A 13862-nucleotide genomic window follows, 5' to 3' on the forward strand; every position below is an offset into this window, starting at 1 on the left:
CACGCGTAGATGGACCTGGAGCTCGTGCTTCTTGTCGTCTGCTACTTCGCTTCTATGCGCAACAGCAACGGGCGCATTCGACCACACGCTTGCGTGATCTAGCTAAGAACAGACGACCGTGTACGCAGCACCCCTACATTCAAAAAGAAAGCAATCTAAATCAGTTAGCACATAGGTGTTTTAGCAACACAGTTATCGACAATGAAGATGGCGTGGGGTACATTCGTTGTTGAATTTTCTATCTGGCGTTAATGGCTGCGCACTACGCATGGCCTAGACAGGTAGAGTCTGCGACTACCCTAGACTAACATTGCCACATAACGCTCTTGGTCGTCGATAAAATTCCTAAATATAGCCCTTCCTCGTCGTGTACATATAGCTGTTGTAGGCTGTCACGATGCCCTGTCGCACTGAATTTCGTCACGACTGTTTTCGCAGGTGCGCATCCGCGACCTGGAGTACCTCAACTCTTCGCGGTCGCACCTGGTGGTGGTGGCGACGGATAGCGGCGTGCCTCCTCGCAAGTCCACGGCGCTGGTCGAAGTCCAGTTTCCCGAGGCCCTGGTCCTGAGCGGAGCGCTAGTGCCCAAGCGAGACGAAGGCAGCTTCGTGCTCATGGCCGTCTTTGGCGCCCTGCTGGGCTCCCTCCTGCTCATCATCATCACGCTCACCGTGTACATCCTCAAAAAGTGAGTGTGACTCCTTCAGCAGCTTCGCGACCATCTGGTCGCGCGATCTTTTAAGAAGGAGTATGACACGGTCACGTATGTATGGCAGCCTGTTTATGTCAAAGCTACGCAGCTCTAAAAAATAAAATGCGTGCGTTATGTTTAATATAGAAGGGCAGCGAAATTACTGTGATTTAAAAGAACCAAAACTTAGTAGCTGCACTAAATAATGGCAACGTCGCACCAGTTCTCCTATAGGAAGATCCGGCAAAGGGCCTGAAATGGTCTGTTATACAAACTTACAGGTGCTACAAGGCGTCCCGTCCCGTTAAGCTATGTGCCATTGTGATCGAGGGCTATGCAAATTTCGCTACTTTTACAGAGAAACTTCTATGCACCCGTTCAAGCGGATGAGCCGCATCGCCGTTAGTGCCGTGTAACCGAGCGAAACAAAGTCGTGAACCGTCGTCTTCAATGTTTGTTGTATTCCCAAGAGCGGTAGTAACCACAGCCGTTATCGGGCAGATCTGGTGTTATGAGAGCCGAGGGAGGCTTTTCATCCTTGCTTTCATGATTCTGGCTGATGGCAGTTTTTAAGGCGAAACTTTTACTTGTCTGATGAGTGGCCTGAGCGGGAAGTTTCCACAGCTTGCGGTATAAAAATCCCGTTGTGCGTCACTGGTTGCCATAGCAACTGTAGTGCCAGCCCTTGTCGAGCCACTGAAGTGGGCAAGTGGAACGACGGTATGCACATCACCTATAATATAGGGCAACAGACATTATCAGAGGAGGAAGAGTGGGGAAGGGCGCCTTCAGAGAACGGAGAGAGAAAGGGGCACCGAGGACGAGAGTACAGAGGGCATCACGTTACCTGTCGCGTGCATAGTGTCAAGCGGCAGAGGAGAGAGTGAGAATGAGGCGTCGCTGCAAGCGCATTGTGCGAGCGATCTTGTGAGCTTTAGTAAACATTTCTAACAACGCGTGAACCGCCCATTTCTTGGCGCTTAATTGCACTTCTAGGCAAGCCTGTTTCGTGATACCGGAAAGTGGGTGCCAGAAAATATCCTTCACACCTGTCAATAATCCAGGAATCAGCAATAATAAAATAAATCACGTATAATTAATTATGATAATTATGGTTTGATTAGTCATAGTCAATGTTAGTCATGGTTACAGTCATTGTTAGTCATATTCGCAGTTAGACATAGTCATGACTATAGTGTAACGTCATAAAGCTCAATGCAGTTGGCACCATTGCATGACCAGACATGGCTGAATGGCAGGCGTCGCGATAGTAGCAGTGGTGGCGCTGCTGCCTGCCCAGGAGAGAAATGCTATCGCTGTGCTGCGCGTAAGGAGGCTCACGTCCTTCCCGGAATTTTTCTGTTCGGATGCCGATCTGTAGTACAAATGCGCCCAACTGTCACAGACACATCTTTTGCAGGACAAATCACGAATGCGCTTGGTAATGGAGAGAGGCGTTCACTTCCGCAGCAAGCGAGATTGTCGCCGACTGCCGTTTTACGCCTTGAGCCAATATACCGAGTCCATTCTAAGCAGCCGCGTAGTTGAGAAGTCCGAGATTCTGTGACGTTTAATTTTCGGGCAACTGTGGGATGCCAGCAACTGTTATGCACGTGTTGATGGGAAGGCTCTGAGTTTCCGATGCGTACAGAAATTTGTTTGTGAAGTTTGACCTGGGCTCACGAGTACTGCCATAGATAACCAATGGGGCTCATTTTTGAAAAAAAAAAAAAAAAACTTTAGGGGCCTAGGGAGGATCAGTTGATATATTTATTTTCATCGTGAAGTTATACAGTATGTGGAAAAAATTATGTTCGAGAAAATGTCCAAACTTTCTGGGTTTGTCTGTCCAAGGTCATCAATCGAAGCGTCGAGGAAAGATAGGAGGTCGGAGATTGCCGGCAGTAAAAAAAAAAAAAAAAAAAAAAAAAAAAAAAAAAAAAAGGAGAGAGAGAGAGAGAGAGAGAGAGAGAGAAAAGGGGAGGGGAGAAAATGGACAGAGGCTGCCACAGACAGAATAATAAAAAGAAGAGAAAACGCGAAATAAAAGATGGGCTCCCGGCTTTCCCCCGTCGCCAGACATTTATTGCTCTCGCCCCTCCTCACCTGGCTCTTACCTTTCGGTCTTGACGTCTTGATCGCCTAGGCGGACCGCTGCAGCTCGGAACCGGAAGTGTCCCGTGATGTGGCGATGTGGAGTTCAGCCAAGAAAAAGGGGGGGGAAATTCGGAGGGTGCTTGAGCTCCGCTTTTAAAGAAATGACGCATACGAGCTTTCGTTTGCGGATGATCGTTTGTGTACAAGCATTTTTTATTGCTCCTCGCTTAGCCACTAATCCCTTAATTTTAATAATCCCAGTTGCAGGCCTGTTCTTTTTTTCTTATTAGCCAAGTACAAGGCGCAATATTGATACAAAATAATTTACCAATTGACGACGCCACGTTGCAAAAAAAAAAAAAAACGATGCTTGGTAAAAGCGCGAAAACGTGCGCTATTTCATCCATTGCCAAGAAGGATCGTTTGACTACTGATAGTTTCCATGCTGCTTCGCAAGCATGAGAAGCAGATGAAAGCTGTATATTCGGATACAACTTAACCAAGAAGGGAGCAGCAAAAACAAAGCGGCGAATGACGATTGATGAAGGCCTTTCAGTTGTCAGCGTCGACCAGTTCTTAAGGCGTCATGGTAATCCCCTAGTGTGAAGTCGCAGGTGGCTAGCAGACATCTCCGGGAAATGGGAATTTATTCCCATTTATTCTCATTATTGACGTCGTTGGCTGAATGGCCTCATTTGAGCCGCATGCGTCAGTTGTATTCGACTGCGAACAGCCAAGCATCTATTTTCTCGCTGAAATTTTGTGCCTATTTTAATTCATTGCGTCGGATTCTCAACTAACATTTTCCATTTCCCTTGCTTACATTCTAGCAAAAAGTACAGGAACCGACTGCCTGTCTCCATCACCGGAAATGGCCACACTCCGCTGAACAAAGTGAGTCGCATATACTTTCCACGCCTCGCTTTCAGCACTTTGTGGACTGACGCTGTGAACGTAAATCCAAGTCAGGACACTAGTAGCATTCGGCACTTACTCATCGAATTGATTGCGCTTATGCAATTGAAGTGAGGTTTTCACTGTGTATACGCCGACTTGCTTAGCCATGCATAACTATACTGAAGAAAAAACTGGACGTGTGAACGCTTTGCACCGAGCACCCATGATCACACGCAGAATGCCTAACATAGGATGGCGACTGCATGTTGAAGACTTGTTGCGTGACCAAGGACCTTAATTTGATCGACCCCTGACATACTGCTTCATATGTAGAGCATGGCGTTTTAGGCTTAAGGTGCTCTCGCATCTTCATGGCGAGAGCTTAAAGCAATTGATTGTGTGGACGCGAACCGTCAACTCTGTTCTTGGCACTTGCAATTCAACGCGCAGGTTGCGACAATAAAGGCCCCGCACAGCGCGGCGAACAAGTTGATCAACCCGCCACGGCCGCTGACAGGTGTTGAGAACCCCATCTTCAACCTGTCTGACGCAAAGTCAGACGACACAACCGAGGACATGAGCGAGCGAGAGACGGTGCCGGACAGTCCGGACACTCCCGTACCCAACGGCAACAACAACAACAACAACAACAATAGGCCACAGCAGAACGGAGGGGCGCTGCCCAACGGCAGGCTCGAACCGCTGCGGAACGGCACCGCAGCGCCTGCGGGTGGTCCTTCGCCACTGGGCAACGGCAAACTGCTCAGCGTCCAGTGGCCCATAGGCTCCATACCGAGGAGGGTCAAGAAGCTCAGCTGGGAAGACGAGCAGCCGAACAAGGTCAGTCCCGCTCAGAGGCCGTGGCTCTTCGCTGTTCAATACCAAGTTCGTGGTACTACGAGTACTGGGGAAGTCGAAGGGAACGTGTGTCTGTTGAATGCCGCGCAGTACATCGCCACGATGTGGACGATGAAGTGGCCTTCATATGTGTCTAGTTGCGCGCCGTTTCAAGCGGTCCCCATGTCTTCAGCTGAGAGGCGAATGTTCCACGAATAACTGAGTAGCCTGCTCCGTTGTCTACCAAGACAGTGACTTGCGGCACTCGATGACACTTCCAAGCCTGCAGGTTGTACACCCTTTCACTGCATGTTGGTCGGAGTCGGGTTTCAACTTGGTATATTGTTCAAGTTGCGCCTGGCGCGCGTCGTCTTGGCATTCTCGACCGGCGTTGTCATGGCTGTGCGGGGTGTGTTGTCAAGGCCTTTTTATGGCGCGTGGCTTAATCAATGGGGGATATTGGTCATTTCTTCGGCAAGCGACCTCCAAAGGACATTCCTCGAGTGGTATCCGCGTAGGTGCGCTTTGGCGATGCGAGGCTAGTGAGGATGATGAGAGCGGAAGATGATTCGACACACGCCCCTCTTGACGCATATAGTCGTCAATCTCCTGCGGGCGATGGCCGGGCGTTGTCTTGGCGCGTCAGAATAATAGTCACGAAGCTTAAATCACCTCTACAGGCAGCGACAAAGCAGGCGGCTAGCATCACCACACTGAAAGCAGAGAAATCGGTAGTCGATCGTCCTCAATGCGTCGCATTCTCTGATGCTTGATCATCGTTCAAAGAGCGGCTAGGGGGAGCCTGCCATTTCCTAAGGTTCTTGGCCAGTGATGACGGAGGTGCTTTTAACTCTGTAGCGCCGCTGCGTAGTCCTATGTTACATCTGCAGCCGTCAACGTGAAGAAGTCAAGCGCATGCCTGAATTCCCTGACGACGCCATTCACAAGCATCGATGCTTGTGGCTCCGGCGACGATGGCACGTCCGACGCTGCGTCTCACGCACAACATCGCGCTGTAGATCCTGCGGGTTATCGCTGCTTGTATCTTGAGTGTAGATGAGTACCGGCGAGCGCAAGAAGCCAAAGTATTTTGGATTGTGGATGCTTCGGTGGTAAGTTCCGCCACTGATTTTGGTAGGTTTCGCACGAAATCAGAGAAAGGTTGCTGCTTCATGCCTCGAATCAGGAGACCTACCTTCTCCTCGGTCATGTTAGGGTTGGCATGGAGGAAAAGGTGGCTAACTTCTTCAACGATGATGTTACCTATTTCATTAGTACTCTGGAGTTCTGACTGGTGCAACACATCTCTTTCCTTTCGCAGAATCATTGTGAAGGCTTTCAGCACCCTTACAAAAATGCATGTTGGTTGTCTATGGAAATTCGGATCAGATCTGTCAACATACGCTGTTGCAACTCTATTGATAATCATCGACATCTTTGAAGGTGCCGTGTTGACAATATGTTGAGCTCTTTTGGAATAGTGGCCCATGTGTTTCTTAAGAGCGCTTTTGGAATTCGCACCACTGAAATTCTGTTGATTTCAGGCTCAACTGCTTCAGAAACTCTGCAAGTGACGCTTTCTGATTTTCTGCTACCTTTCCACTCCTGAACAACAGAAAATAGTACACGACCATCGGTTTCCCAGGAGCAGACACGAGGTGATTTTCATAAATGCAAAAGTAGTACAGTACATCTCCCAGCTGCGATAACTCACCACATTATATGTTCTGCTCGACCAATCAACAATCCTGTCAGATACCAGTGCTTGGTAATGATAAGTATAGTGAGGCTTAAAAGAACAACAAAAAGATCTTGTTATTTTAAGCCCGATTATACATGCTCACCTAATAACGTACACTCTGACCTGGCTAGATTGTTGATTGGTCGAGCAGAACATAGAATGTGTTGACTGATCGCAGCAAGGATATGTGCTGTATTACTTTTGCATTAATGGAAACCAGCTCGTGTCTGCCCCTTGCTAACCGTTGATCATACATCATTTTCTGTCGTTCCGCAGTGGAAAAGGAACAAAAATAAAATGCGCGTTAATAAGAAACGAAATAAGGATTGCATCGTTGCTGAACCCATACCATGAGCTGGGTTGTTTATTCGCTTTATTTCAATTCGTGCGCAAGGTATGACGCCAGGCAGTTCTTTGTGCAAGATGCTGATACATCCGGGAACTCCTCGCATGCGTAAACTGAAATAAACAATGGAAATCATAATTAAGGTGTGGTATATACTAACCAAAAAAGTAAAGCGAAACGATCTGTACGCTGCCCCACGTCATAGGTCAAGAAATTGCATTTCTTGTCTAAAATGAGTTAGCACTCTTTTTCACTGCTTAGTTAGCATCGCCGCTGCCTCCAGAACTCGCCAGCATTACCATACGGCGCAGGTACCGTATCGAAATAGTACAACACTGTGCCGAACAACCCGTCAAGAACGGTCACCATTTAAAAGAAAGAAAATGTCGCGTCCGTGGTAGTGACAAACCTCGTTCTCTTTATCTCTCTCCCTTCCCCCTCCCCTCTTTTTTTTCCGACGAGGCTGGCTTACCTGCCGGAAATATGTACATACGCGCTTCATTATCTTGTAGCACATACTGTACAAGACTGGCATCAACACGAAAAGGAAAAGCAAAACACTCACCGAAATGCAGACGCTCAGTCCGCCCCGCTTTTCGCCTTGAATCCAAAACGCCTGCGACTGCTCAACTTCTTAAACACATTCTCTTCGCGCAGACGCTCTATCCCAACAACGGACTCCTCCGAAGAGTTCAGTGCGTATGGGTCTCACTTCACTTCGCGCTCCGATGTGAACAAAACCAACTTCGTGATAATCGCAACCAAAGAACCTCCACACGATGCTTCGCTCACAGTGCAACATACGACCACGGTGGCGGGAAAGCGCCAACTGACCCACCGCCGTACTCACGCATACCCGCGTCGCCGTGCAAAGAAAACACATGCAGAAACGGGGCAAACGGTTTCACTTCGGGGAAAAGGGGAAGTCGTGGCCACGGCGCGAATCCGGCCATGCCAAGGCCGCCTCGGTGAGGAGAAACGGCCGAGAAGGCAGAGCAGAGACGCCGCGGGGTGCCCCCTCCGAGCAACAGGAAGCAACCCCGACCCTCCCGTCTTGCTGGCGCCCGTCCGCGGGGCACGGGGAGTGTGCGTACGAAGGGGACAAGAGCAAGGCGGCCGAATGCGTGTTTGAAAAAGAGTCACCGGAAGAAAACGCGCTTTATCCTTCTTTTGTTTAATCCGGCGAATGTTTTTGTTATTCTTGTTCACTAGTATCCGTGTGATCAAACCGTGATTATTAGAACACCCCAATACTTAAAGTGACTTAATTTTAGCGTGGTGGCCACTTCAAAAAGGAAAGAAAAAAAAAAGAACTTTCGAAAGACACGCAGAGCGGTGGAGGATTCCAATGCAGACTGCACCTCATTTTGCGGCAATGAGCTATGGGAAAAAACATCTAGGCTTCTGCAGAATGTCAGACACTGAAGCATATACTGAACTTTGCAACTGGTTTAATGAAGCTCTGCCCTGCCCTACATAGTAGGTTAAATCCAGGATCGTGTTCGTTAGTGCGATGACTCACTGAACTTATTTTTGATATAAAATATATCCGTATATCCTAGCATTACAGTTACCTTGTGTGACATACAAAATATGATCTATTACGAGGTTTGAGTAGCATTCAGTGATGTGTTTGCATTAATAGTGAGGGGAGCCTTTGCCATCATAAAGTTTTCAGGGCCATATTTTCGCTACTTTGTTGCGAACTATCAGCTAGGTGTGCATCGTTAATGTTAAAAACTGTATGCACTTGTCCAATAAACATGAACGTGCACGCAATTGGGCGCTGCTCTTATATTACCTTGCAGAATCTGACCAATCGTTAATTTCAAGTGAGATCAAAGAAGCATAACGAAATCGCTACATGTTCTCAACATTGACGCCTAAAACCGCTTAAAAACATGGGTGAGTACTACAGTATCCGCTATTTTCTTCGTGAATGTTGAAAACTGACAACAAAAACCACATAGAAACAATAGTACAGAAAGTCTATTGGGTAGAACACAATGAAAATTTTGTTGGCCGTGTGAAGACTATACTCAACTGGGGCCGAAAGTCTATCGATATTCAATAAATTCAAAAGGCGGTCAATAGTCCGACAATGGAGTTTCAAAACCCATTTTTGTAAGGGCAACTCCTTTTTGAATATCAAGTACGTCGTCAATTAGGCTTCTTTTGTTTTCGTGGCAATATTTGGTAGGGTCATGAAGTGCGATAAAGGCATTTAGGAGCTTCATGTCATGCTGCGAACTGTTGGGTGTAAAATATTTAATGAACAGAATAAATTAATTTGAGTGAACCCTAACTCCAGGCGCCCATTGTCTTTTGCCGTCGCTTTTGAGATCCTCCTGAGAAAGTTATATGCGTGGTGAAGTCGCATACTGGCCCACCACTTGCTGTAGATTGTGGTCCGCGACTTGAAACCTCAGGAGGCACATTGTGTGAGTGCTGGAAAATCGTGGACTACCAGGGAACGAAGCGGCAAACGCTGCCCGCGCGCTGATCCTTCGGCACCCACCCTCCGATCACACGATGACGAGCTAAGTCGACGGCTCTTGCGGTTCCTAGAAATTATTGACGACTGCAAAGCTCTGCACCGACGGTAACTTCCTCTGGCAAAGGGTCTGTCAAAGGCCGACGAAAGCGTTCTGTGGCAGCTCCAGACCAGCACCCATAGCGTCCGGCTCAAGCTACTCGCTGCGACCAGAACGCGAAGCCCAATTTTCAGCACTATCCCACATGGTGTGAGCATGCCAAATTAGTTCCTATTTCCTCCCCTTGCCACACCCAACAAAAGAAACTTAGGAGGCCTTCCTCCTCGGTGCTCGATGGTCGGGACTCAAAAGCCCTTTCCAGCCGTTCTCCCGAGGCTGCTGGCACTTACAGCGGCCCGGATAGGACTGCTGACCAACCGAGGACGGCATTAACCATCTTCGTCGGCCCGCTTCCTCTTCGATTGTGCGCGGTAAAGAAGTTTAACAAGCAAGAAACCGCGGCCTATTTAGCATCGTCTTCCGATTGTGAGCAGGACAGCGCTACCGCTGAGGCCTCAATTTCTTGGTCACTGATTCTCGCAATATCCAGATTTTAAGAAGAGCAGCTCTTTGGTAGATAAATGCCGTGACACGTGCGCTCAGACGTTCTGGGTGCCTAGAGTTACTAAAAGTACACATTAAAGAGGCCCCGCAATGCTTCAATGACCTATTGGTTCCAGCAGGACCGATTGATGTTTCTGCTGTCGAGGCTATGTAGATGATCCGCTTTCGCGGGGGCATAGCTGCTCCTGTGCTATTGAAGTAGTGCGGCTCTCAGGGACATGTGCGCATGCGCAGCTGATGCCTCTAGGAACTGGCCCGCGGTAGCTGACCACGTCATGCCAAATCTCTAGCGACTACCGCGACTTATTGCCACGGCGCAGGCGGCGGCCGATAACGAACGTTCGTACCAAATTAGCCAGAGCGGACTCTGGGCCTGGCTTTAGATATCGCAAATAAGGAATGCAACGTATCGCAAATAACGTTTGATTTTCCCCTTCTAACGTCACGACCAGTAGAGAAGCGAATTTATTCGCAGGAATTACGAAACCGGATTATTATTTTTCATTTACTGCTCATTATTATAAATGTGAGGCATACATTGCCACATGCATTCTTTCATCGCATGTCATGCACATAGTTTTAAATATGGGCCAACATGCACGAAGCGTACGGAATAGGGCTGCTAAGTGCGATGTTGCAAGGATGTTTATAAAAGCTACAAAGCACATTTCGTGCTGATTAACATCCATTATATTTTGGGACAGTTGTTCGTAGAATTATTAGGGAGTGTAATTTGTGGCCGCAACACTTGCGAACACAGTTTCAAGAAAAAGCCTCTGAATAAAGCAAAATGCATAAAAAGAGCCATTGCTAGCACTATAAATCAAAACTGTCGCGCAGATATCTCACAGTTCTCTATGTCCTCTTTTCCTTTCAGACGGCACTGGACCCTGACGTCAGCGTAACACCGCTGACATGTGGCAATCAGTCTCCGGACAACAACGAACTCACAGTGTACTTCTAGGTCAAAATGCGCTAATTGGCAGTTTACATTCACCCTCAAGGCCCTCGGACGAAAGGGAGGCCGTCACGGATTTAGAGAACTCTGCTGCGCAGGCACACAACACGTGTGAAACAACCAAGTCATTGTGATAAGCCTGTAGCATGCCAAGCCGTCAGTGCCTTCTGTCTCCTGGATGGGGCGACACCGGTACGTCTTCCTCACAGAGTAGCCGACGCCCAAGCAGTGCTGTGCCCTCCCCGACGATGTTTGGTGTGCGGCCTCTGCAACCGTGTTGCGCAAAGTGTGCGAGTTTGTAAGCAATGTGACAGAAGTCGTGCATTGGAATTATGAACCAACTCTGGTATGTGCGCCCGCCTTGCTGCTTCATCAAGGTGCAACCGGTATGACTGTACACTGCTGGGGAACGTCTTTGAAAGGCACAGGTACACGATCGCAACTTTGAGACTTCTACCTTAGAGGACGCAAATATGTGATTGCGACTGATCGCTGTATTATCTCGAAGATCCTCACAGAGACAGCTTTCCTGCGAGGAAAGTTATGACCTGCACCTGCTCTGCTATGTGCGAAGAGACAGTTGTACCTCGAAGTACTGAGCATGGTCATTTCCGCTTTTTATCCTTTCGTCCAAATGTAGCAGGCAAATGCATGCGTAAAGGAACAATTTCCAAATCAGAAACAGAAGGAACATTTAATTTATTAATGAACTTTTTATTCTGGAAAACAAGACCTTCAATTTGAAGAAGCATGTAACGCTGCGCTTTATGAAGCTTGCTACAATGTGACCTAGGACTAACAGATGCTCGAACTAATGTTTGCGACTGGGAACATTAGCAGGTGCCCGCATTACTCCGATGACTGCGATGGCAAAGTTCCAAGCCACGGTGTTCAAGACGTGAATTAAAGAAGAGAATGCACTCTGAAGATGCTGCACTGCTCTGCTTCCAGTCCCCTGCTCTCAACGCGAACTTCAAGTGCCAACAACAAAGTGCTCCGATTTCTTCGCCCTTCAGTCTGTGCATTTTGTGTGGTGGGCCAAGCCAAACGTGAGCTGCACTGAACTGTCTACCCAACGGCAAGTTTTGCCAAGGCCAGTCAGCAAAGCCACCAGAACTCTCACTGATGCTCTTGCTTCTGCAAAGCTTTGTAACGAATAGCATTGCAGCTTTTCTATTCACCAAAGAAACAATATCTGAGATGCAGACCACGTGATTTTTGTACATAGGATCAGATGAAAAGAAGACCTGAGCAGTTTTTGTACATAGTGTTGCGTTACTGACGATAAGTCACGGTCTGCTGCGTGTGCTTTCCCCTTGCCACAAAGGCCTCTAGTGAGGAAGAAGACTTGCCTGGTCTTCAAATCTCCACGCAGGTATATATGCATATATTTTCCTAGAGCGTTTTCAAAATGCCAACTTTTTGTAATGTCGTTGTATAGTTCCTTTTTCCCAGCCTCTTTTTTACGCAAGAGAAGTTCATAAAGCAGCAGTTATTGTACATGATGAACGAGCAGAAATAAACCGATGTGTTTTGTGTACATTGGTTTGTGCAGTATTGAATAGCTTTGTCAATCTGGCAATATCGGAATGATGCAATATCACCCTTTACAAGCCGATCTGCAATGGTTGCAGTCAACGCTGTGATTCAGCAGAATGATTCGCACTGGTTATGCGATCCATGCGGGGAGCATGCATTTAGCGATTCACCACGATATCCGCCTAGAGATGGCGCCATCGTCGTTCCGATAGTGTGGATCGGCAGCCGACGGCGCTCGCAGAAACGCACGCGGCGTATGTCTGCTTCCGAGTTTGCTGCGGGTTTGTTGGTGATGGAAACGTGCCTTATGCAACGCATTAGCGATTTACTCTTTAGAGTGTTCCAATATTGAAGAAAAAAAAACCATGGATTTTGCCAATGCCGCAAAAGAAGCGCAGCTAAATTTTAGGAAAAGAAGACACGCAACCACTCGTATTTTAGATTTGCTGGCATCGCTTTGCACGCTTTCTGCGTTGTAACGCGCTCACGGGCCTGATACTTGGGCTTGGAGTGTACCACTTGCCGAATGACAGCTTTGTTTTCCTTATCGACTTTTCAACAGTCTGTGCGCGTTCTATACGAATGAAACCGGCAAATATAATCTCAAGCCCACGGAGATAGAAGGTTCATGCTCTAATATGCAGTACTGCATGCATGCAATATCCCTCCTGTGGGGGTTGCTTTGTAAATGGTGCTTCGTGGTAACATGACCTCTATGTCATCCGCAGTGTCTCGACCAGTCACAGAATTCCTTCTGTGTCGGGGGCGGTATCTTTGTGTGACGGAAAGATATATAGGACCCGGAATTTATCGGGTGGGTCAATGGGGCAATTTTGCAATTTGCCTCTTTTCGGTGCCTTGTGAGTGTTCCTTCGCGCTCATATGACCTCTATGATACGGCTTCACTAAGAATATTTAGTTTTCAGTTCCGGACAGTTATGTAGTACTTATTACTGACTCGAGCACTCTAGGCCTCGGCCAGCCCACAAGCGCCGTCTAACTGTCCCCCGTCCAGGAAAGTGAAGTGCCGTGCTTTAGGCCTATTGAGTTAGAATCCGTAAGTATTCTGAATATTTTTCATGTTCAAGGATGCTATATCGTGCGTTAAAAGTTGACATGAGCTCCGTAGCTGGCCTTTAAGTAGAGTTCTGAATCTTGCATCTTCACTTTCTTGCCTTGCACTTCAATACACGCGGATGCGTTCAGAGCCACGAGCACGGATTGTTTGCTTGCGCTGTCCAGAAGTCACCTTTCGTGAGTTCTTCACCTCACAGGCCTGTCAGCTTCGCAAGTGAATCGCTCGTGTGCTGGGTCAGCTAATGTTGCACTTGCAAACGCTTTCGTCTGCTTTTTATTGGCGGGAGCGCAGCGAGGAGGGGTAGACGGCGACCTCGGCCGATCTTCGCCGCTAGCAACAATGGCAAAGATTCCCCGCCAAGCTTAGTTCTGTCAAACTTTTCGCGTTCAGGCATACTATCTCACTCTGTTCGCAAAAAGCACCGACTAATTCGCGCCTCAGTTGTCTATCTTTAGTACTAGACGGATTTAAGGAGACAAAAGTTCGCGCGGCGTCGCTGCTAAGAAACTACGTCGTGGTGACCGATGGTTTGCATTGCCTGCTAGCAGTAAATGGCGGGCTGGTGCGATAGCAGGAGGA

At 47.9% G+C, this 13862-nt stretch overlaps 1 protein-coding gene across 1 annotated transcript in view; it reads left to right on the forward strand.

Annotated features, from left to right (window-relative positions):
- Cad96Cb (protocadherin Fat 4-like Cad96Ca) overlaps positions 1-12187 on the forward strand; it is a 283447-nt gene extending 271260 nt beyond the window's left edge. The window contains exons 13-16 of the mRNA XM_084595510.1: positions 439-689; positions 3620-3683; positions 4137-4526; positions 10586-12187. Of these exons, the coding sequence (XP_084451636.1) occupies positions 439-689; positions 3620-3683; positions 4137-4526; positions 10586-10672 (792 nt within the window). The 3' untranslated portion in view covers positions 10673-12187. The remainder of the gene's footprint in view (positions 1-438; positions 690-3619; positions 3684-4136; positions 4527-10585) is intronic.
- The last annotated feature ends 1675 nt before the right edge of the window (positions 12188-13862 follow it).

This window comes from Amblyomma maculatum, chromosome 2, assembly GCF_055883805.1.
Source record: "Amblyomma maculatum isolate TAMU_Amacu chromosome 2, ASM5588380v1, whole genome shotgun sequence".
Lineage (NCBI taxonomy): Eukaryota > Metazoa > Arthropoda > Arachnida > Ixodida > Ixodidae > Amblyomma > Amblyomma maculatum.